Source organism: Anser anser (genome assembly GCF_964211835.1).
Source record: "Anser anser genome assembly, chromosome: 6".
In the NCBI taxonomy this organism is placed as follows: Eukaryota; Metazoa; Chordata; class Aves; order Anseriformes; family Anatidae; genus Anser; species Anser anser.
The window spans coordinates 40,580,595-40,606,012 of NC_139726.1; the positions used below are offsets into that span (position 1 = coordinate 40,580,595).

At 37.6% G+C, this 25,418-nt stretch overlaps 2 protein-coding genes across 37 annotated transcripts in view; one reads left to right on the forward strand and one right to left on the reverse strand.

Annotated features, from left to right (window-relative positions):
- TRAK2 (trafficking kinesin protein 2) overlaps positions 1-25,418 on the reverse strand; it is a 42,029-nt gene that overhangs the window by 13,418 nt on the left and 3,193 nt on the right. For 2 of the 24 annotated variants that reach the window (XM_083842558.1, XM_083842569.1), the window contains exons 1-8: positions 16,729-16,861; positions 10,716-10,828; positions 7,829-8,162; positions 6,705-6,896; positions 2,707-2,760; positions 2,095-2,165; positions 1,344-1,460; positions 927-1,136 (exon numbers count right to left, since the gene is read on the reverse strand). In XM_083842558.1, the coding sequence (XP_083698684.1) occupies positions 927-1,136; positions 1,344-1,460; positions 2,095-2,165; positions 2,707-2,760; positions 6,705-6,896; positions 7,829-7,865 (681 nt within the window). In that variant the 5' untranslated portion in view covers positions 7,866-8,162; positions 10,716-10,828; positions 16,729-16,861. The other 22 variants (XM_083842561.1, XM_083842567.1, XM_083842550.1 and 19 more) reach the window with 22 other exon arrangements.
- On the forward strand, positions 16,877-25,403 carry STRADB (STE20 related adaptor beta). 13 transcript variants are annotated; one of them, XM_083842654.1, is made up of 13 exons: positions 16,877-17,012; positions 17,894-17,987; positions 19,075-19,131; positions 19,426-19,506; positions 19,866-19,965; positions 20,462-20,583; positions 21,048-21,156; positions 21,686-21,809; positions 22,407-22,578; positions 22,988-23,092; positions 23,316-23,545; positions 24,137-24,179; positions 24,584-25,403. In XM_083842654.1, exons 3-13 carry the CDS (start codon positions 19,120-19,122, stop codon positions 24,734-24,736), a joined length of 1,251 nt encoding a protein of 416 aa, XP_083698780.1. In that variant the 5' UTR covers positions 16,877-17,012; positions 17,894-17,987; positions 19,075-19,119; the 3' UTR covers positions 24,737-25,403. The 13 variants fall into 13 exon arrangements, with proteins under 13 accessions (XP_083698780.1, XP_083698781.1, XP_083698778.1 ...); XM_083842655.1 differs by having other exon boundaries at positions 16,878-16,984; XM_083842656.1 differs by lacking the exon at positions 16,877-17,012 and adding an exon at positions 17,029-17,060.

Genomic DNA, 25,418 nt, shown 5'->3' on the forward strand with positions numbered 1-25,418 from the left:
TGACCTTTCCCTCTTTCTTTTCTATTCAGCACTACTGAACTATCCATTTGCTCCTAAGAGTTTTAGGGAATATGTGCATCTCATTCTGAATATTTTGGAGACAAATCAAGGAGAAGAGTGTATCTTTTCACATTAAAGAATTCTAGTTCTCACTGTATTGTTGTAACAAGCTCAAAAAACAACAAACAAACAAATCACCCAGCTTTCTTACAAAGGACACCCAAACTTTCTTAAAAGGAGAAAACAAACAAACACACACTTGACCGATTTCCTGTTTTACAAATTTTCCACTTTCCACCTCCAAACAAGAGACATTGTGCATCTGCAGATTTCAAATCTTGTGACCATTGGTTTCATGAGTTCTATAGCCATTTGTTTTGTCTAGCCATTTAGTCCCTATGCTTGTAAAGGAACACTTACCTATATTAATGTTTTATACATGAAAGAGACCAATTAAAATATGGAAACTAATAACATAGTCAGAACTTACTGAGTCTCTAAGAGGATTTGAATGAAAGCTTATTAATCCTTAAGACTGAATATACATTGACAAAGATGTACTGTCAACTCAAAGTTTGAATTCACAAAAGACTGCTACTAATTGCAGTCAGGTTTACACCAGAACTGGTCGCACAAACTTGAGGACCTGATGGGTCCAACTACTTTTGCTGGGTGCTCACATAGGTTCCCCTATTTCATCATATACCACAAAGGTATTGAGAAAGGAGTACCAGAGGACTCAGAAAATAATGAATAGTAGTAAAGGAAACGGAAGGACGTGGAGGAAAAGTGTTTGGATATGATTTGCATACAGTGAAACAAAATAGTTATATATTCTGAGAGAAGCCTAGATGCTGCATTTTTTTTAACAATCCCAATTTATCTCATATCCAGTAGATAAGGTACACACTGTAAGTCAGCTATACCTTCGATCGGAGAGCAAGGTTCTCCTCTTCCAGCTCCCTGAGTTTATCTTGCAAGATATCCAGCTGCAAAAGACCTTGTGATACACTGAAAGACTCATTGAAACGAAGTGGTGTAGAACAGCTGGAATCTGTTTCACTTTCCTCAGAAGCAATTGAAACAATACGAAGTAGGTCATCCTTCTTTGATAGTTCATGCTGCAGCTGGTTAACCTAGCACAAAAGAAGATCACCAGCTTGTCAGTTCTTGGACCATGAAAGCTGACTGAACTATGGTAATTAGGAGAATGTTTTCTAAGTATACTTACGTAGTTTGAAAGCAGAAATCAACTGTTTTCACAATGAAATAATATGTTTTTATTAATTCTCTTCTCATCATCATAAAGAGATGGAAAAAAAATGAAAAAAATATTCACTCACTTGATCTAGAGTTTGTCCTAACTGTTCTTCTAGTGCTTCATTCTGTTCTGTCAACAGCTGGTTTCGCTTAAGCAGGGCTTGTCCAATTCGAGCTGCCAGTTCCAGGTCCCGGTCCTTCTGCTCATAAAAAGTGTACAAGTGTCTACTTTTAATCAGATAAAGTTTAAATACAGAGTAATTTTAGATTTTCATAGCTACTGTTTAACACAGCACTCTGAGATCCCTACTCACTCTCAAATGGATTGCTTCTGCAACATTGATAAAACAATAATTAATGTTTCATCCTTTGGATCCAAAACACATCCATCACTATGCTTCTCTTCCACAGTCATTGTCAGTAACAGGGGGAGGGCACCTAACCTGGGTACAGCACTGGTGAAGTTATATGGGCTCTATTGTGTCATTCCAAGAAGTCGTGTACACTTAGGCCTGTTGTCTTTCAAGTGACAGATTCTCCAGAAACAGACTGCTTAATTGGAATAGTGATGAGAAGGTAAAAGCCAAGTGGCACTGGGAAAGCAGAAGAAATCTCTTTCTTTCTCATTACATGCTAGCTCCTATGAGGTATCCATAGTATTGCTAAATTTTGTTTCTGAGGTGGTGCAAATGACTGGACAGCTTCTTGTGAAGCCATATGTTTGATAAGCAGCTCCTGAAGATAACTGAAGCAAAAATTCCAGGAGCTGAATAATTTCCTCAAATACATGTCCTCATATGTATTAACACAATTATATTACAGAGATGAGCATACCTCAGCTAGCAGATGTTTGACCACGTCAGTGTCACTGTAGGTTTTCTGCTCCACATTATCTGTGCCTAAAACTGAGAAGAAAAAAGCATACTTACTGAAGTTGCTTAAGTACAAGAAGACTGCTTGGAAGGGAGAGAACTAAAACACAGAGGACATTGTTTATACATGCTCAAATACAGCAACTAGTTGTGGAAACTAGCAGAGGTTATCAAAATGCATCTTAACTTCAGAAGTATGAAACGATGTTCATTTAAGAGATTGATCCAAACTATTGAGCATTTACAGCTTTTAGCAGAAAGAAGTTGAGGTGCTTGCACATCCTTCAAATTTAGAAAAAGGAGAAGAATCTCTTTAGATCAACTTTTTGAATACAGATAAGCTATTAAATCATCCAGCCTGCTGGGGAGAGAGAGAAGTAATGTATATCCATATATAGCTGAAAACACCTGCAGACTTTATTGAGAACAAGTAGTATTTCAAAAACAGGACTAAGTCAAGAAGAAATGAAGAGCAAAAAGAATTTGTCACAACTCTGAACAAAACTTGGAGCTACAATATAAAAACACTGTCCTGAGAAACAGAATATGCTAGTAAAGAAGAAATCTGAATTACCTTGTCCAAATTTGTGAGATCCAGCAAAGGAGGAGGGAGGAAGTTCAATAAGAGCTACAGTACCAGAAAAGGAAAGACGGGGAAGAAAGAATAAAAAGGAGAAAAAATTAAAATTCAAGGAAATAGTCAACTGGGTCTGGCTGGGATGGAGTTAACTTTCCCCATAGCAGCCCATATAGTGTGGTGCTCTGCACTTGTAGCTAGAACAGCACTGACAGCAAGACTGTCTTAACACACACCCCCCCCCAGTGACCTAAACAAACTAAAGGGATTTTCCATACCATATGACAGCATGCTCAGCAATAAAAGCTGAGCAGAGGAAAGAGAAGGGGGGGGACTCTTGTTATGACTCTTGTCATCTGTCTTCCTGAGCAACCACTATGTGTATTGAGGCCTTGCTTCCCAAGACATGGCAAAACATTGCTTGCTGACAGCAAGTAGAAAATAATTGTTTTCTCCCTTTATTTCTGTGTGGCCTTAAATTTGCTATTTTTGCTTTAGGGACCATGAAAGCAAAGAAGGCAGCAAGATAAGTTGAATAAATATGAAAGTATCTACTTCAATTGAAGACATAAGTTAACCTGTTTTGAAACTAATTCTATCATCTCTGCATTGTAAAATTATTATGAGATTATAATGGGATTTGGTCTAAATCTATTTCTGAGATTTTTCTGCCTTGTTGAGACTTGATTCATGCTCTGAGTACATAGTAGTATTGGTTCTGTTTGTTGTTGTTTTTTTGTCTTTGTTCTTATTGAGGGCTGCTGATGTGGTTATGAGATAGAGAAGTGCTAAGCTGAAGTGCACACTAACTTTATATACGCGTGTTATGTAAGCTATGTATATCCTTTATGTAGGTAATGCCCACAGATAACCTTGCATAACATAACACTGAGGCTATACGTTAGGAACAAAAATAAGTTGCATTTTAGTATAGAAGAAAACTTATATAGTCTTGAAAGACAGGAGAAAAGAAAGAACAATACAGAAGAAAGAGAAACAGTTCAGTAAACCTCAAGCAGTTTAACAGGGAAGAAAAATGAAACTAACAAATCAAATACTTTTTACCAAGTAGATTAGTAGGCATAAAAATCAAACACATGCTATTAAGGAGTGTTGAATTTAAAGCACTGCCATTTGCTAACTCTATTTCCAAGTGGTACAAAAATAGAAAACCATCCTTACAAAATTTAAAGTACTTGTATTTGCATTTTGGAGGTCAGTTATACTGTGCCACTTTGACATCGTTTGCCGAGAGGGCACTCATCTTACTAATATTTTGAAAATTCACTGCCCAATAACCTCCAGCCCTTAGCAGGCAGAATATTATAGCCAGCTCTCCTGTGGTAAGTATTCCCACCAGATGATTTCAAGTAGAAGTTTCTATCCAGTGCTAAGTCAGTTTAATAAAGATCTATGTTAGTTACATACATGGTTACTCTGATAGGTAGGTTCCTAAAAACACAAACAAGTATATCTGCTCTGGTAAATGAAATCTCAGAACAGCTTTGAAACTTAGCTCCATACAACTTTTGTTACTTTCTTACACTACAGAAAAAAATTATACATAGTTGTTATAACTCTCTACTGTGAACACGTGCAATTTCTGCTTACTCACCTCGCCATGGGAAGGCTGCAAGCAACTCTTCATTTTGGTTAATATTCTTGTTATGTTGTGCCATGTTCCTTTATTCACATATACAAAGTAGTTCTAAAGACAGATGTTTTGTAATTTGAGGTTTCTTATTCTACCAAAGTTGAAGGAGAAAATATTTTTCCACCTCACAGAAGACTAGGTGAGTACCAGTAGGAACTCACACTAAGTGGATCGCTAATTAGATCCACCTTCTAATAGGCAGCAGCAGCTATAAAAAGAGGAGGAGCAAGTGCAGCAAGTATTGCATTGCTATTTTCCCCCTAGATGTCAAATACAAATTGAGTCAAATGATAAGTTCACCATTCTTTTCAGCAAAAGTTGCAAAAAATTTCCATTTGTATATAGAGGGAGAGAGAGATGCATAAAACTCCCAAGTTATGCTTCACAACTATGATTGTCACATTTATTCCCAATTCCAGTCAATACTAAGAAAGATATAAACTTCAGCTAACAAGCTATTTAGCAGTGACTATAACTAAATACTGATTTTTATTTCTATCTGTCCGGGACCTTCCCAGTATTCTCCTGTAAGTTACTAGGCTCAGATGATAACAGTTACATTCCTTCTCTTTGTCTAGCCAATTTCTAGGGGAAACAAAAAAGCATATTTCTCTTGAATTTATATGACTCAACAGTTACAACAGTGTTGACAGAGTTAGTTATACCTAACAGTGATCTTTTAAATTAACGTGATGTATTTCACATCCAAGTTGGGCAGCCAAATTTTAATCTCACATATAGAAGCATCTATGTTATCCTAAAATTCTAAGACAGACTCATTCTAAAGATTCACTTCTGGACAGACATTTACAATGATAGTTACAGTGCATTTTTAAGAATATCAAGAAAACTAAGAAAACTGTTTAAAAAAAAAAACAACACCTCTCACAAGCAGTTCACTATTTTCACAGGAGAAATTCCTGTAGTTGCAAAGAACTTCTTGCTGGGTGAAAGAGGAAGACACCAGTTTCTGTAGTATTTTGACAGCCAAATAATCATGACTTAAAACCCCTGCCACCTCTCACTGCTTGAAAATGCAAGCTCACGCTGACTGAAGTGTCTTCTCTTGGAGCAATGTGCTTCATTACACTGGAAATGCAGGCACTGACCAGAGACACATTTGATGTAAAGTTGCTATCAGCACTGACAGACTTTGAACCCAATTCTTTCTAATTAAAGCTTAGAGATAAGTACACACCCCACTGACTACACATAATCACTTCAATTGAACTATAAAAGTGGTCACTCAATATAAAATTATTTGTTTACAGTATTATTATCAGAAACAGACCAAGCAATAATCATTAAGTGGCTTTCAAAATGCTTTCCACAGTTAAAAAAAAAAATTCAGGCATGAAAGTTCAATCAAAAACAAGCTTGCTTTAAATCAGGGATTGCTGCATGTGTAAAAGGTAATATGTTACTTTTACTTAATCATTTGCTATACGCCCTGGGTGGAGGCTGAAAATACAAACAACAAAAAATCCCTGTGCAGAGGTGACACATACGTCAGAGAGGCATTGATTACAGAGAAATAGTAAGTTGAACCTAAATACCAAGTTAATTCTCCCAAGTGGTTCCTTCCAATAGAGGGAGGAAACAGGACGTAGCCATTTCTCTAAACTGTTTACAACGTTCCCCTCTTTTCACATGAAAACACTTGAAATTTCAGGCAAATTACTGTTTAGTTCTTCTGGCAACCTTTATATATGTTTAAAATCAAACGGTATAGAAGGTTTCTTCACATGATACGATGCCGTTCATTTTCTTCTTAATGATCTGCTAGCTTTAAGGACTGCTGTAATCACAACTGACTGGTAGCAAAAAGTTACTTAGTATTTTCAGAACCTGAAGACAGTGATCAACATCCACATAGTACCCACCTACAGGACATTCACACAATTTGTATCTCCAGAAGAAACCATTAATAGCATTTCAAAAGCAACATTGACACACAACATCAGAACAAATACCATCAAAAGAACCATAGCATTGTTAATGTTCATAAAAACAGAACTGCTGTATACTCCATACCTCTCGTATCACAACTAATCTAGCACAATTCTAGGTTCCTTCCTCTTTTTCACTATCAGATGTTTCCACTCTTATTTCTAAGTGAAATCTAATGATTAGGCAGCCATGGGACATGCTAGCTCAGCTCTTAGAATGGCAGAGCTGAACTACAAGCACTTCCTCTGTACTCAGCTTTTCATTCCACCTCTGCAAAAATGTCCAGATTTGAACACTACACTTAAACATTAACCAGTTTATATTTACATTTTGCTCTTCAATAAATGTCAATGCCAAAAAAAAAATAATTCTTAGGCCCAGGTATACTCACTCATGTAATGGAAAGTCTCCTCATTGTGAACTGGAGAAGAGATTTTGGGAAGATGACCATGGCAGTTCGACTGAATCCAGTCTTGATTTTCATACAGATACAGAGAGTCCACTCGTAACTTGTAATCTGGCAACTGTTCTTCTAGCATGCTCACCAATTCTACCTCAGGGAGGTCCTCAGTGGAGCAGACATCTAAAAGTGAGTAAATGCCACTAACAGTACATTACTATTGAATATGCCATATATTTATTATATGCTACAGCAGTATAGATTCTACATACTATAAAATACTTTTATAAACTTTCAGTAGGTTTGAAAAAATTCTTCTGTACTGGACAAATTACCAGAAAACTGATTGATATTGTAGTATTTGCAAATTCCTCATCCCCAAGTGATTCCGTAACTTCCTGCAAAGCTGTTCTAGCCATGGCTCCATCTGACTTCTTAAATACAGTGCATTTAATGAGCTTCAATTTGTATCTTTCCCTGCTTATTGAACTAAAACACAGACCTACATTTTAGCAGCAGTTGATTTCCTGAAGGAAATTCAGTTGATTTCCTGAATGAAATTCACATACTTCTTTGTCTTCTGTTTATTGTTTTGTTTGGTAATTAACATAGGCTTGAATAAAGTAAATAAAAATATCAACGGAATACTACCTTAAAATCAGGCAACTTAAATACTAAATTCTATTATCATCCATATGGAATCATCCTTTATGTGAACATGGTACCCAAACTTCTAAACAGTAAAATTTAGCTCTTCCTGTTTTTCCCCCTTAGTCTCTTTGAGATTATTGCAAAAAAGGAACATTAAGTTGCTAAAGTACTGCACATCAAGGGTATACAATGATTATCTTTTGAACATTTCCACCAAAGATGAAGACTGTCTTCAGTATCTTTCAATGGAAGAAATGCCAATATTGACAATTAACACTGAATCAAAAACATCTTACAATGGAAACTGATTTTACAAGCTAATTAAAGGACTCACCATTTTTGTTGATTTGCAATATCAGGTAAGCAATACAAAGAATATCAAATTCAAGGCAGTTTTCAGGTTGGTATTATTTAAAATATTAGATACATTCAGGACTTGTAACAGAATTATTTCTCCAACTTACCAGAGACGCTCTCCAAGACCTTATGATCAAAATTCATGAGTCTTTTCTTCACAGTTCACTTCTTTAGAAGTAACATTCTGTAGTCAGATTGTGCACTGTCCCCTTATTGCTTTGGCAGAAAGATGGGTTTGATTTACAGAATAAGGGACAGCCATCAAGCTACTGAGATGTTAACAAATCTGGCATCAACTCACTTCTGTACACGGATTCATACTCCAGATCTATTGCTGTCTTAGGACATGCTCATTTCTTTCATCTGACTTACTACTCATCAGCAGAAATATCTATAGGATATTTCATATAAGCTTCACAAGCTTCTCAGCTCAGCCATCACCTAGAAATAAAACAAGAACACCAGAGCTTAACAGATTTCACGCTTTCAAATGAGACCAGTCGATTAACATGACCTCATTTCTTTCAGACTGAGTTTCCACCCTGTACTACTGTTTAACCCCCAAAATAAAAATAAATTAAAAGATTAAAAAAAAATAATCCTTAGTTTAAACATTACATTATATATTAAATGTGTCATTAAAAATACGCCTTTTCCCTGCAAACATGACATCTCACCTTCACCACTGACTTCGTCAATTACTGTTTGTTTATACTATTCCTCCTCTTCCATATAATATTTAGTATACTACAGGCTCATTTACTGTAGTGAGGCACTTTCCTTCAACACTGAAGGACAGCAGCTCCAACTAAAGATAAATTTTCTTCAGGCTACTAAGTGCATTTAAAGCAACGGGTTTTAAAGGCAGGATTTCAAAATCATCATTCTGAACATTAGATTGGCATAAAGAAATTTTACTGGACTGTTGTCTTCAATCTCTTCCACTTTAGAAGTCCACTGATTAAGATTTGGATCTATCAGAAATTTACGATCTTATTACAGACTGATGATCTTCCATGTAAAATGTAAGAGTAATCCTACACAGAAAAACAAAAAATGCAAGAGAACAAGGTCTCATTTTCCCTCCTTCTACATTCAGTAAACACATGATTCTCTTTAAAGCTTACATTAATTTCAAATTTGCTCTTAAGAGTTTCCCCAAGCACAAACACAAATTTGTCTTGTCATCTGTAGTAATCTTTCATTTGACAAGCTCAAAATGGACAGTGCAGGAGCTTTTTAAAGAAAGCCAAGAGCCTGCCTGTTCATCTGCTTGTACAGTTTAGCAGGAGATCAAGAAAGAATTTTCTTCCATTAAAGTCAGCTTATACTTATGAACAATACCTTCTTCCTTTGTATTTTATTTACCTGTTTTAATTATTATCTATATTAGACACTTACTAAGAACTGTAGGACTGAGATTTCAGATACATTTGTTATTTGAAAGTTAATTTGTTATGGGACTTTGATTCTTAGTGATGTAAGACCATTTATTCAATTTTTATATTGACATTCCTCTTGCATTATATTATGTATTTCTGTCAATGATCCCCAGGTCCTTTTCTGCAAAGCTGCTATCCAGACTGTTAGCCCCCAGCATGTACTGGTACACAAGTTTATTCATCCCCAGGTGCAGGACTTTGCATTTATCTTTGTTGAACAAGAGGAAATGCCAAAATCTGAAATGCAGGACATCCTGACTGAACTGAAGAAGCACTTTAAAAAAAAAAAAAATAATAAAAAAAAATGAGGGTGACTGAGCACTGGAAAAGGTTGCCCAGATAGGTTGTGGAGTCACCACCTTTGGAGATATTCAAAAGCCATCTGGAGATGGTCCTGGGCAAGCAGCTCTGTGTGGCTCCGCTTAAACAAGATTTATTTCTCAGTTAAACAAGTACTTAAAAGTACTCACAGCAGTTCTTACTGTGTTTGTGATGTAAACCACATTTGACATAAGGAAAAACCACCTCACAAGGCAAGGTGGTTTGGGTCTCTTTTTTTTTTCTCCATCAGACATGCCAAGATTACATTCCTTACTTTGCAAGTATGGTATTGAGGGACTTCAATACAGTATCAAATGTTGATCAGAAGGAAGAACAAAAATTTAAGAGACAACTGTTTAACAAGCAGTTAGATAGGTAACATAATATTAACAGGGAGAACCTTGCAAGTGGCCTTACTAAATAAACTGAATAAAAATGCAAAATTACTGTTTCTTTTGGTTATTCAAGCTTTAATCTCAAGACTGTTATGCTGTTGTATGAACTATGGTTATGACCTCTACCCTAAACCATATTCAAAAGCTGCCAATTAAACAAATCCAAATCACATTAAAGGAAGAAAGACAGCATACAGTTACAAGACAATGCAGCATTATAGCAGTTGTGACTAGTCAGAGCCTGAGGCCGGTAATAAACGTTTGCAATGGCAATCCTGCCCCACAGATGAGATATGTCAGCATCCATATGTATGGTTTCCACCTACATTACCTTTGTAGTGTTATTAATGTATAAAGTGCAATTACAAAAGGTATTAATTAAAAGCAGTACAAAGAGATGGAAGACATCCCAGAAAATCACCACAGGACACACAAAATCAGTTCTATTTCTAAGCAGAACGCTTCATGCAGCACAGAAGCTACAATTCTACAATAAATACCTTAATCCTATACTCGTTTTGCACAGAAATCTCATGGAAGCATTGTAACACCAGAGTTGTCTGTGTCTGATAAGGTAGATGCATTGGGCTGTGCCACCTACCAGTAGTAACTATGCCACTTAAGCATCAAAGCAGCACACTTTTGATAAAAATTATTAGAGTCCAGAGCTTACTTTATTGTTCATTATTAGTGACTGTAATCTCCAAACTTAAGAAAGTCCTGTCTGGACTAAAAGATCAAATTACTTATTTAATAAATAACTGTAAATATTCTATACAAGTCAACCCTGATTAATATTCCAGACACATGAAAGTGAGGAAATTTGTAACTAATACCTGATTTTTCTTGCTTTTTTCTCCCTCACAAAATTTATACTCTTGTCCAATTTTAAAAACAATTATCCAATGCAAGGCAGAATCCTTCTTTAATCTGTCACTTCTGCAGCTTTCTAGGAAGGCAAGGGAAAATCAGAGGAATGGTCAACATGAGCACAATATTTCTAGGAAGGCAAGGGAAAATCAGAGGAATGGTCAACATGAGCACAATATTTCTTATCAATTGACACTCAAGCTTTTATTGATTTTGTCTACCTTAAATAGTCATATGACTTGAAACAGATTTACCTGAGAATTTAAAGACTGTCATTAGCAAAGACATTATCTCTGCATTTAAGTGACATCAGAAATGATGGAGACTACTGAGACACAAGTGGCTGAAATACTTGGAAGTTTCCAAGTGCACGTATATAAGGCCAAAATTCTGAACAGCAAAAAAAATCACTTATCTACTGTCTGTGCTTAGACTGACTTTCCAAAATGATGAATCAATAGCAAAACTTATAAAGCTGAAAATTCCTGTTCTACTTGATGAAAGTTACTATTCTTGCATACTTATAATAAATGCAAGTATTTCTCTAAAACAATATAAAAATATTATTTTCAGTAATAGCAAGAACATAAGGAATGACTGCTTTTGCATGAAGATTTCATTAATTTTTTTTGATCTATGCAAGTAATGTAAACTCAAAACAAAAAACAATTGAGTCATATCCAATTTGCGCTATATATAGTTAAGTTACTATCTATATGTGTAAGACACAGTCCAAATACCGGTGCAAGTGTTTTTGTAAAATAAAACAGAATTAGTCATCCATATTCTACAGGTATAGTCATAGGTACAAGCTGATGAAAATTTTCACATGCGGACTTACAACTTCTTCTAAATAAGCAAACTGGAAATAATATGAAAGTATGCAGTCTTACTCTGACATTTTATCAGCTACTATTTTCAACATTTCCTATAGTCTTACTGTCATATTTACTTATATGTGTATTTATAACTAGTCTGCCTCGAGTTTCAAAGATTTCTTAAGTGTCACAGAAGAAATTTGATCTAGTACAGCAATACATTTCACAAACTGTATTCTAAAAATTATTTCCATTTTATAACCACGTGACAGTGGATGATATTAATCCAAGTCAATGTTTTATTTATATTTGGTTAATCACATTACAAAATATTTCCTCTGTATTTTTTTAAACCAAAACCTTGACAGTCTATAAAGAAAACAAACAAAAAAATGCTATACCATGTGTACTATGGTTGTTTTTTCATAACTGTTTAAGTTTGTTATTATGCAACATAACTCAGAAGACTTTCTATCAACAGAGAGCTCAAATTTGAATTAACTGAAAGCTGAGATGAGTTGCTTTTACAATTGGAAATACTAGACAAACAAATGTATGTGTACATTTCTTCATGCATAAAAACTTCAAAACATATTCAAAATATGTCATCTTTTTTGACATCATCCAAACTGAAATATAAATATACTCTTATTTCCTCTGTTTTCCATTTGAGAGCAATTGAATACTCACCATCACTTGGAAAGACTAAACTAGATTTGTTCCTCTGTGCAATTATAGGATACGAGACAACAGGCCACAACTAACACAAATAAAATTTCAACAATGAAGAAGATTCTAAATTAATTTTCCAAAAGGATGCCAAATGAATGAGTCAATTACTCTAGAATTCTGAATTTTACTGTTAGGTTAATATATAATATAAAAACAATTTTATCGAGTCATTAAACACACTACTTTTTATTACTACAATTGAAATGTTGTCAAGTCAGCTAGTAACAAGAAAAATATTTTGCATTTCAAGGTTAATGAAACAGTTCTATTCTTACAGCAAACATGACCACACTGAATTGCTGCCAAAAACATTCCTGGGACTGCTGCTCAGAGGCAGAGACCAAATCCTCCAACAGTACATAGCAAGAGATGGAAGACAAAGTAATGTATACTGAAAAACAAGTCTGTGTGAACTTTTTCTATCACAACTAACACTTGCTGCATTCCTAACACCAATGTTGCTTTCAGCCATTACTGTCCCTATAGAAACCTAAATGTTTGTTTTTCTCTCATGTAAGGAAAAAAAAAAAAATCCTTTTAAAGAGTAAGCAAACACAGTCCTAATAACATACTACTAAATAATCACAAGCAAACCTCAACTATACACAGTAATAACCTCAAGAAACTGATATATGAAAAGAACTCTAAGAAAACAGAATAAAAATAGAACCCTGTGCATGTCCTGGATTTTTTTGAATTTGGGGTGGGATAAGGGTTCAGAGTGAAAGCTGGAGAACACATCTTGGAAAATGACGAATATCAAGAGGGTCACGAAGCTGGCCACAACAGTTCTCTCAGGCTTTTCATCCAGACTTCAGCCAAGACAGACTCACTTTAACTGTATGAAGTTCAACAAGGCCAAGTGCCGGGTCCTGCACCTAGGGCACAACAACCCTAAGCAGCGCTACAGGCTGGGAGGTCAGTGGTTGGAAAGAAGCCTGGCCGAGAAGGACCTGGGAGTATTGGTTGATAGTCGGCTGAATATGAGCCAGCAGTGTGCTCACGTGGCCAAGAAGGCCAACAGCATCCTGGCTTGTATAAGAAGCAGCGTGGCCAGCAGGTCTAGGGAGGTGATTGTCCCCCTGTACTCGGCTCTGGTGAGGCTGCACCTCGAGTACTGTGTTCAGTTTTGGGCCCCTCGCTACAAGGACATCAAGGTGCTCGAGCGAGCCCACAGAAGGGCAACGAAGCTGGTGAGGGTTCTGGAGAACCTTATGAGGAGCGGCTGAGGGAGCTGGGATTGTTCAGTCTGGAGGAGGCTCAGGGGTGCCCTTATTGCACTCTACAGGTACCTGAAAGGAAGCTGTAGCGAGGTGGGGGTTGGTCTATTTTCCCACGTGCCTGGTGACAGGATGTGCCTGGTGACAGGACGAGGGGAACAGCCTAAAGTTGTGCCAGGGGAGGTTTAGGTTGGATATTAGGAAGTACTTCTTTACTGAAGGGGTTGTTAGGCATTGGAATGGGCTGCCCAGGGAAGTGGTTGAGTCGCCATCCCTGGAGGTCTTTAAAAGACATTTAGATTTAGAGCTTAATGATATGGTTTAGTGGATCACTTGTTAGTGTTAGGTCAGAGGTTGGACTAGGTGATCTTGGAGGTCTCTTCCAACCTAGATGATTCTGTGATTCTGTGACTTTTTCTCCTTGTCAGCCATTTGCAATAATATGCAATTTCCATTGGGGGGGGGGAACAAAAACAAACAAACAAACAAACAACTTAAGTACAGGTATATAAGCTTTATGCATATGTGTACATGTATGCTGCTGCATATCACAGTTTGATAGCAAGGTTTTTGGCAAGTCCTCCATGCTTGGAGGTTGTCTATACCACCGTTACCACACAATGTAAAAATAACATATCCTTAATAGAATTCTATCTTCAGCTGAACCGATGAATGCTACCTACAGGAAATACCCATATCAAGTTTTATTAATTACTACTTCTTTTCCATAAATGCACAATCAAAACATTACTACGCATATACATTTATTTCTTGCAGGTAGACTTTATTTCTTCTTTTAGTTATTTTGTTTTTTTTTTTAAGAAAAAAAGAACTGTCATGAATCCAGTATTTGTTGATTAGGGAGTATAAAAATGTGATATACACTCACGAGGCAAGTGCTGTGCTAGTATTTCATTAAAAGTTTGTTAGAGGGTTCTTTAAAAATTGAATCTTGTTGTCTATAAAGTATACAAGTATACTTCAAATGAACGTAACATTTTCCACTAAAATCACTAATGTTTTCAGGTTGATGCACAGCTGAATTCAGTCAAGCAAGTGATTTAAAGTTCTTAATATATACCCCAGCTAGTGCTCAGCATTTTAACAGTTATAATTCTGTATTTATTAAAATAAACCAGACTGATCTGTAAGACCCAGTCACCAGAGTACTGCTAGCAATCCAACTAGATAAAAGGATTTGTCATCTCTTTTGTAAACATCTCTATGAAAATGTTATTTTTGTATCTTCTGGGAAAACTATCAACAAATCACGTTTATCCCTCCTAAAATATTGCCTTTCAACTGCATGATATTCACCACAGCAAGGCCTCTATTAGATGTAAACTATCAGCAGAAAAGCCTGTGATTTTCCAGCACTCTACTCCTTAAGTTATACTTTCAAATACTCATCATAGAAATTTGATAAACTGATACAGTTCTAACAGAGGACACCATCACTAAAGAGCTGTCAAATTTCAGCTATTAGTAATTCATTGTTTTCATATTACCTTCTATATTAAAAGCACAATTAAAAGCAAGCAAGCAAACAAAAAAGTATGCACACTTTCAGTACAAGAATGAGGTAAACAACCTACTTAACTTTCCTGAAATGTATATATACCAAAAGCAAGAAAATAGAGATTCAAAGCAAAGGCAATGTAGTCAAGAAACACAGTAGTAGAAATGAATATTGAGCACACTTATCTGGTTGAAAAGCATTATTTACTAGTCGTCTACAGTGCATTTCCTTTATGTTTCCTCAAGTCCTTCAAACCAGTGTACCTCCAAACAGACAAGATGATGTCTGGCTGTACCAATACGAACAGAGTGCCAAATACCTTCACATCTAAGGTATCACATCACCCCCAGTCTGCGCATCCAGTCATGTAGTCTTAGCTGTGGACGAGAACTGGAAAGATGGAAAAAAGACTAACAGGTTCTCCTTTAGACAACAGAATTAATGAGATCCAGCTTTCCATATATCTGTCCTACTTTTTTCCTTCCTCCTTCTGACAAAATAAATTAAATTCTAGTTATACTATGACTAGTGGTGAAAATATATGAAAAGAAGATAACAGATGAACTTCAGTATATCCTACATAATATTCTTAGCAGCCAAGCATCAGTAATTAAATAAAATCAGATAGTTGCAGGCTTTAGTGAGTGGTTATCATTGCACCAAAGACCAAAATCCTAAGAAGTCAACAAATTTTTACTTGGAAATACACCTTTATACAAAAATAACAAGTATATGAAAGCTAACCTGCTATGCTACCTTGTAACACATTGTGTCAAAAGTTATTTCCTAGTAGAGTAGGTATTTGCATTGCATTCTCACAATCAGTCAACAGTATCTCTGAAAAAACAAAAAAGTATGTTTTCAACAGCCTATAGATTGATTCTTTTAATAAATAAATAAATAAAGGTTGCAACTCCATATAGCACTTTTTCACTAGGGTGGCTGACAGGAAAAAAGCTATTATTACAGTTTACTCAGAAGATCAGAATGCAACACTATAATTAAAAAATTTATGGAAGCCAAAATCTCCTTGCCCTCAAAACCATATGTATGATGGACCACAATTAAAATTTCATCAAGCTTTGTCTTCTAAGAGCAGAAACATGAACTTCCAAGCAGAGCCCACATGATTTAAAATCCGTATTTTCATAACACAGGAAACTAGAGAGCATGTTGAAGGTCACACCGTCTGCCGTGCCTGCAGTCACAGCCATCACTAGCAAGGGTCTAACACCTGACTGCAGTCTAAGCATATATATATTGAACGGATAAAGCCTTAACATAATGCGTATCTACATTACCACCCGAAAACAAACAAACAAACAAACAAACCATTTCTGTCAATTGCAACACAGGAAAGGATGAGGAATTCTTTGTTTGCCTTCCCTCCCCGGGAGCGTACGCCATACGTGACGGTACGGCTCGCCCGGAGCCACAAGGCCAGACGAGTGGGGGACCAGCCCCGTGCTCTCACGGCACGCCAAGCCGCGGCGCGCCCCCCGCAGCGCCCCATGCCCAGCATGTCGGCTGCTGCGGGAGAACCCAGAGAGCGCGGCGGTACCACAGCTCAGCGGGGGACGGCCCCAAGAGACAAGGGAGAGAATGCAGCTCTGAAGAGGTTAACACGCGAGACAGAGAGAAGAGACCAGGGCGACTGTGCCACCCTAGCTCAGCGCCGAACACCTCTTACCCGCCCCGAGCCTGCTCCGGCGCTCCACCCCCCCGCCCTCGGCACCCGAGGTCGACGGGGACGCCAGGCGGCAGCCCCAACGTAATCAGCCGGCGGCTGAGGCAGGGCGGCGCTGGCTTCCGCCCGCCTGCGGCCGCAGAACTACAAATCCCAGCAAGCTGCGCGGCAGGGCCGAGTCACCCACCGGCGCAAACCGTCAGCCCCACAGTACGCCGTGCCGCCTCCACCGCCCCCTGCGGCTCCGCTTGGGCTAAGAGTGAGGCGGGGCCTCGGGCTGGCGGCGGGTAGGAACGGGCGCTTCCTTCCCGCAGGGCTTCACGGCCGTGCTGGGGGTGAGGGGGCCCCGGGCCGGTAGCGCCGCACTCCCAGGCCCACTGCGGAGGAAGCCGGGCGGGCCGGGGAAGTGGGAGCGGGGGCCGCTGCTGCCGCGCTGGCAGGGGCATAGGCAGGGGCAGCCCGATCCTGGCCGCCGCGGGGGGCCGGAGGGAGGTGGGGGCGCCGCGGGGAAGGCGCGGTGCACGATGAACAGAGCAAGTGGGGAGCGGCGCTGCGGGAGGCTCCCGGGGTCACCCTGCCTCAGGGTATGTAACAAGGAGCTGCTGCGGCCGCTCCCGCATTCGAGTGCCAGCTGCGGCCCCGCGGGAACAGAACCGCGACCTGCGGTTGAGGTACTTGGGCTTTGGGCTGCAGAGTCTTCGCAGTTTGCAGTTTGTGTTTTCCTGTGAATAGATCAAACTGCTTTCTCCCGGCACTGTTCACCGCATCTGAAGCTTTGGCCAAGCTAGGATGAATGTGTCAGTTCAGCTGTGGGCTGCTGCTCTCACGATCTACAGTACAAAGAAAGACTGTGTTGTAGAAAGAAAAATGTAGAAAAGGTTTAGGTAGGGACGTGACCCAAAATCATAATGAAAATGGAAGCAATATTAAACTACAGAAGGAAAAAAAAGAAAAAACACCTTATTGATGTTATTTGAAAAATGTGAATCACAGACACATCTGATGGTTGGTCATACCCTTTCATACCTTTGAACAAATTCTTCAATTTCACTTTAGTATGTTCTAGTTATCAAGACTTTATTCTTCAGCCTAACTTTTGCAGATTCATGTTCCAAGCAACAGAGTAACTTATTTTGTATGATGGCATGAGATTTCTTTCTTCCAATAGGAGAAGGATACCATAGCTGTTACAGTACTGGCCAATGTCTCGGGGCATTTGCATTTTTTTCCTACCCTGCCACAGACTTTCTCAGTGAAGCTGGGTAAGTCAAGTCCTGATCCTTGGAAGAAGCCAAATACCTATTAAGGATCTCTTTTTGTCTCCATTTTTCATCTTTAAAAAGGAATTACTTCAAGCAATTTTTTTAGGATAAAGATATTAAGGATTAGATATTTGGCAGTGGATGGGTGGTCAGTGCTTGTTACCTTTTCAGACTGTTGCCTTGATTAAACAGCATACATAATTTAAATGATGGATATAATCAAGCCTATCTCCTTGATAAACAGAATGATCAGTCTCTGATGTAGTAGTTCACCATTTTAAAGTTAACTTTCAAGCAATAATCACGTGTTAAGATGGAATTACCTCCCTTGGTGGATTTTATGTCATCTGCCAAGTAGGATTCTTCATGGTAGAAGACTCACCTGTAGATCATCAGGTAGCTAAAGTAAATTAGTTAGTCTCACTTTACACTTCAGAAACCTCATATACTTATTAGACAGTCATCTCTCTCTCCTCCCCACGTAAGCTTTCAAAACATTAGGCAGAAAGCAAGTCTGCTAGGGGACTTGCAAAGTGGCTACTCTGATCTGTGATGTTTGAACGCTGATTCTGTAACCTAAGTAATGTGAAAAAATTAGTTGTTTTTCCTCCTTTTCTTACTCAAGTTCCCTACAGTAGTATTTGCACTCTACGTTTCACAACTGAGAGTAATAGCTTTTGGCTTGCTTTTTGTGAGCTAGTTCATCTGCACGCAGCTGAGCTGAAATATGACTAGTACAGCTGTGCTCCTTTAAAACATACATTTTTTTTTCTTTCTTATGAACTGCTAGTGATTCATGAATCTATTTCTTCTTTATTCTCTGCACTTATGCAGTTAACTTGTAATTACATTGCTCGTTCAGAAATGGTAATAGGATTTCTTAACCCATGAATTAAAAAGGAAAACTTTAGTTGAAACGTACGTTGCACGCTGCTTAAAGGTTTGATACAAGCAGGCCTTCCCAAACCTGCAGAAGTTTGTGTGTGTGAGATAACAGGAATGCCTCACAGCTCTGATTTAAAGAGAGACTGATGTTCGTCACATGTTCATGGACAATCTTATGTTGTTGCTACTTTAATTTTTCTAGGATAAATGGGTGTATATGACTTTTCCCCTCATCTAAAGCAGTTCCATGTCTTGTTTGGTAAGTTTGTATTTAAGAATCTTTGACTGTTGTACCTAGTTACCCAGTCATACCTGAAAGTGAGAAAGTTCTGGTGAAATGTCATACGTGAGGAGATTTCCACAGTGCTGTTGTATCAACTTTCGGGAAAGGAGACTGTTTAGTTCTGGGTCTGCCATATGCTCTGTGTTGTTTCTTAACTGCTTGTAGTGGAAAACTTTCTGAACTTATAGGGATTACTTCCGATGTTTTCCCCTTGCCATGTTTAATAAATTGCAGCAAGTCCACTAACACTCGCTTGTTTCTGTTCTCAAGGACTGTTCCTGTATTCTACGTACACCAGTTGAGTCACTCAGACCAGAAAAGCAATCTCAGAGCAGCATCCATGAATGCCTGGTAAGAAGAAAGAAAAAAAATTAACTGGCAAAGTTAAATATGAAGCTGTACATGTGAAAAATTATCTCATTAGGGGGCACATCTTAAAAAAAATAACCACAGTACTTCGGGTCTCCCACTTCAGAAGAGAACTATAGGTGACTAAGTATTACTCTTAATCTTGTAGTAGTTTAAAAAAAAACACAAAAAAACGCAGCAGCTTATTTATCTAAGTCTCAGCATAGTGGTAAAAGCACTGTCCTGAATATTCTGACTTGAGTATTTGATCTTAACATTCTGATTAATGGTATTTCTGCATTTACTTTAAACAAATAAATGTACACAGTAATTCTGAAAACTGTGTTTTTCCCCACTGTTAGGCTGATTCTGAACTAGCCTGGATTCCCCCATCTACAGGAGGGAATGAAATGATATTTTGTTCTTCCAATGTCTCTCACTATGAACTCCAGGTGGAAATAGGTAATATAACCATACCTTAAAATATTTCTTGTTCTTGCAGATGCATTCTCTTGCTAGGTTATTGCTAACTGCAATAAATATTTATTAAGTTTGGAAAATGTATTATCAGCTTACTAGAACTAATCTTGTATCTACTTAGTTGAGAGAAGTACAGAACAGCTCTCATGTTTCAGTTATCACTTGTTTTAAAATATAAGAAATCAACAGTTATCTGAAATTTTCTTTTGAAGTTTGTGCATTTGGACATCAGTGTCTCTTTTAATATAAGGTATGTGAACAATAAATACAGCATTAACTTCATCTCTTACCATTTGGCTACTTGAGTTGATTGTCCTAAGGATGTCTGCACTGAATCCCACTGTGCATGTGTGTTTATTCTAATGTGGATACTAAAAGTGATGTAAAGTGTAACTGCAAAGTGATCTCTAAATATGAAGAAAATTATGTGGTAGATTATTACATTTTCCATTGTTAAGGTATCCACTTCTGGTTTCAGGAAGGAGATTCAACAACTTAACTTCAGTCTACCTTGCACGGCATACACCTACAGGCATGCAAGTTGCTGTAAGGATCACAGACCTAGAAAGTTGCTCTGAAGAGCATTTGAAAACCTTACAGGTAAAGCAACAGCAATTCAGTGCCAGTTTGGTGAAGATACTGATGAACACACAGGAGTTTACTAAACAGAGGTAGCCTTCGTGTTTTTACTGGGTCATTTAGGTCACGTTTTCACTTCAAAGGCACAACGCGAGGCATGTATAAATTTGAGAGTTGCTTTCTGAAGAAACCATTGGCAAATGTTTTAGAAATCCTCATAATTGTACAACTTTTCTTTTGAAAGGCATTTTGTACTCTGCATTTAACAGCAAAACTTCAGACCATGAATAAACTAGACTTGACTTCAGACAAACGCAGTCAAACACAAACTATTTGGATTTCTATTGCAGGCTACGCACATCACCTGCAACTCAGTATAAATGCCCCCAGGGAACAGTTCTTTCTACTGCTTACTGACATAATTAATGCTCTTAGTAAGACAGATGTCTTGTGGTTAACATATCCATTTTCATTTAATTCCATAGAATGAGGTGGTTCTATCCCACTTTTTCCAGCATCCCAACATAATGACGTTTTGGACTGTGTTTACAGCTGGTAGTTGGCTTTGGGTCATTTCTCCATTCATGGCCTATGGTAAGGACTGTTAACTGCAGTTTAGGAATAGTAACAAAAAAAGGACTGATACAGTTTATGCCACACAGTTCATGAGTGTTTTTTAAGCATCTCCTGTCTTGTACAGAAGAAGAGAGTGGAGCACACCTTCCTAAACCAATTGTTTAGAGAAGCCTTCTGTATATCATCTTCCTCCCCAGCAAAGATTGGCATTTGAACTTAAATTGCAGTTAATCCTAACAGCCACAATGTGTGGAATGATAACTGAGAGATGCATTTGACTTTACAGAATTTTTAATTTTGCCAACAGAAAACTTGTTTGGTTTCAGTGCAGGTTTGGCATAGACTTTCAGTTACCCAGCATGACTTGACTGTGATCTTTGATGGATGCATCAGCTGCATCCATGTAAGTTTTCTTGATGTACCATAGGCAGTATAAAAACAAGAATACCACTCTTGTGAATGCATGCAAGGAAGCAAGCATAGACAAATAGTTTAACAAGGCTTGTTAGACTTAGATAGTTGTTAGTGATTTTTCCCCCTCTTCTAGGTTCTGCTAGACACCTGCTGAAGACTTACTTTCCTGAAGGAATGAGTGAAGCTTTGATAGGGAACATTCTGTTTGGTGCAATCAGAGGATTAAATTACATGCACCAGAATGGCTACATTCACAGGTAGGAGAATGTCAGTGCCATAGGTAAGAATCACATTACAGCATCTAGTTTATTAAGAATTTAGTTTCATTTCAAAACCCATTTTCATCTCACGTGTTGTCTCCTTTCCTTTTTCTGTATTCCTTCTTATGTCAAACATAGTGCAGGAGCATTTTTTTTAATAATATAGCAGAACCAAGTTTGCAGAAGCTTAACAAGAACAGATATCCACAAATTGTTTAAAGACAGCTGGTACAGGAATTGTATTTCTGTAACATCAGTCCTCTTATTTAAATCATTGTATACATTTGTCTGGGTTTATGTTTTTGAAGCTGAAGAGAATGAGAGTTGTAGAAGTAACTTCCTTACTTTACATCCTTTGCCAGAAAGGAAGGTCCTTCTCCAATTTCTGGCAATCAGTTTTTCTTGCCAGCCTCTTCTCCTCTCTTTTGGGGTGTATTAAAAAAGACATACTGAGTGAAGACCTTTCATGAAATTAATCTGATAAATAGAACTGAATGTAAACATCTCAATGTAAGTTAATGAAATAGGAAAGCCTTTCTACTTTAGTGGTGCTTTGACTAATGTGTAACTAAAATTTACAACTTTGTATTACAGGAATATTAAAGCTAGCCACATTCTGATTTCAGGGGACGGACTGGTTTCTCTCTCTGGTTTAAACAATCTTTACAGTTTAGTTAACAATGGACAAAAGTCAAAGGTGGTATATGATTTCCCCCAGTTTAGTACATCTGTACTTCCTTGGCTGAGTCCTGAACTACTGAGACAGGTCAGTATAAATTACACTTCATTCTTCCTATTTCAAAGTTACTGGAAGTACTCAACTTCTAGCTTAAGTCTGCTTGTGGAAGTGCAATAGAAGCTGTTGAACTGCAGCTTCAAAACAGAACAAAACAGATATGCTGAATTTGTAGTTTTCCTAAAGAGAACAGGTTTTAAAGCCATTAGTAAGGTGGTGCTGTACAACTGAATCTCTTCACCTGACTTTCTTCCTGAAAACTAGTGCAGAGCCTAAAAATTCTCTTCAGATTTTTGAAAAAAGCCGCAGGTTTCACAATTTGTTGATTGCCTCAATCCTATGTAGACTACAGGATATTAAAATCTTGTAATATGTAGATGTATTTTTGTCTGTACTGATCAATAGCTTTAGTGATGCAGTAGTTTTATTCGTCTTACAGGATTTGTCTGGGTATAACATGAAGTCTGATATTTACAGTGTGGGAATCACAGCATGTGAATTAGCCAATGGACGTGTTCCATTTCAAGAGATGCCTTGCACTCAGGTATGATGCTGAACTAATCTCTACTTCAGAAAACTCTGATTATTTTGTTTTATTGAGAGAAATCAGTACTATTACTGATGAAATGATGTCTGCTTTTAGTTATTTCGAACATGCATGCTTCTTGCTAGATCAAATAATCCTTCAATTTATGAAGTTTCATAGTATAGCCTGTGTAGGTCTAGATAGGTGCTGGAATCTTCTAAATGATGTTCCTTTCTACTAGATGCTGCTGCAAAAACTGAAAGGTCCTGCATATTGTCCTTGGGATATAAATACATTCCCCCATGGGGAATCCAGGATGAAGAATTCCCGATCAGGTGTTGATTCTGGAATTGGTGAGAGTATGACACGCACAATGACCAGTGAAAGACTAAAAATTCCCTTTTCCAAAACGTTTTCCCCTGCCTTCCACAACTTGGTAGAACTTTGTTTGCAACAGGATCCCGAGAAAAGGTAATATTCTCATAAAAATTAATTTTCTGTCACTTCAGTCTTAGACTAAGTATAGCTCACAGTTTAGGATACAATAATTAGTTGAATGCTGTTAAAATCGGAATTTCAGACCAGAATTACTCTACAAAACACTACACTTAACATTGGTCTTGTACTTTAAGAACTATTATGCCTGGTAACGGAACTGTGCTTTTACAGGCTTGTTTGACATCCCCCAGGCCTGAATCTCTTACAATGACTGTACTTCGTATGGTGGTTCAACAAGTTTAATTTTTAAACCTGCACTCTGTCCAAGAAAAAACAACAAACTGAAGTATGTTTTCAGTACGATGTCTTTTCTGAATGAGACATTAAATTCTTTGTTAAGCAGAAAAATGAAAAGAAAACTAAAAGTAAACTGATCTGTTTAGTAGTGTCCTTGCTATAAACTGAGGCACAGAGTTTGAGTTCTGTGCTGCCTTCCTCATGCTTCACATTTGTTCTATGGACAAATAACCACACAGCTGAAACTGATTTGTCAACCTAGCCCCTTTTCCAAAAGCAGTATTTAACTTTTCAAAATGTAATTTTATCATTCATTTTGTGTTCCAGGCCATCAGCAAGCAGTTTGCTTTCGCATATGTTCTTCAAGCAGGTGAGTTTACTAATTTTTATTAAATGACACAGCTATAATCTAAATAAGTCACAAAATTTTAGAGTTGGATTATGGAATAATTAGATCAGCTGAAAGCAAAAAGCAGCAGGTAACAGCCTATTTGCTTCAAACAGTTTTTATTTTATTATAAGTTGGCCTAACTAATAAGAAAATTGGTTAATATTCTTGATTAAAAGCAGAAGAACTGCATAGCTAATGTGATCAGTTGTGGAAGACTAATTCAACTTTCTCTAGAGTAAGGAAAGGTAAACCTCTTTTCCTGTTGCTTTCAGTATTGTAACATGAAAGAACACGGCTCTATGATTTCATGTGTTTTTAATGGTCAGATACAAGGTTATGCAGATTTATGGGCAGTCCTTTTTTGTTTCTTTTCTTCTTTCTAGATAAAAAAACAAACACAGAGCTCACTACTGTCCCTGTTACCGCCTCCTGTTCAAAATAGTAGATCAGAGCTCTTGGCACTGCCCTCAGCAGCAGCTGGGACTGAACTTGGATGCATTACTACAAATCAACATGAAACAGACTGGGAATTCTAAGTAGACACCAAACAATCATACCTCTCCTGTGCTTCAAAGAAGGAAAATGTGATTTCTACTTGCTGCTTTACTTTGTATGGTTAAAATACAATTAGACAAGGTATACTTGAAAATGCAGTTGAAGTGGCCATATTTCATTAACTTAATCCCATCTGGGCATCACGAAGTGCAGTACACCTCACTTTCGCTGACCACAAGGAAAACTGTATATAGAGAATGACTGACCTCTTATCTCCCTCTTTCCAAATATTTCTTTAAAAATACAACAGGAGCCCTCTTATTTGTTGTCTATAATGCATTTTTTTTAGCTCACATTACTGCAGATCAATTGCCTTTCTGAATGCAAGGCTTCGTTTTTTTGTCTTTTCATTATCACCCAAATGATATGATAGTAAGGAGGAATCCTCTACTGCAGAAATTAGCTGATGATACGAAAAAAAAAAAAAATCTCTCACACCTCCCAGAAGACATTTTTCTCACTTGACATGCTGTCAATACTTGCCCGTTTAGCAGTCCATCAAGTCTTTCCTGCAATTTTAATATTGCATGTTGTCCAAAGAAACTACTTGAAAATGACTCATACTCTTGCATTTGTCTACAGTTTTAGTACAAATTTGTGCTTTTGCATCTGCATTTATTGATGTCTTGAAAAAAAAAAAAGATATATCCTCACTACATTTTA

Excerpts from the sequence above, each read along its gene's own strand:
- STRADB (XM_083842648.1), top strand. The coding sequence starts at position 17,250 with ATGAACAGAGCAAGTGGGGAGCGGCGCTGCGGGAGGCTCCCGGGGTCA. Across the intron at positions 20,584-21,047 it reads AGCATTTGAAAACCTTACAG|AATGAGGTGGTTCTATCCCA; the intron begins GTAAAGCAACAG and ends TTAATTCCATAG. Across the intron at positions 23,546-24,136 it reads CAACAGGATCCCGAGAAAAG|GCCATCAGCAAGCAGTTTGC; the intron begins GTAATATTCTCA and ends TTTGTGTTCCAG.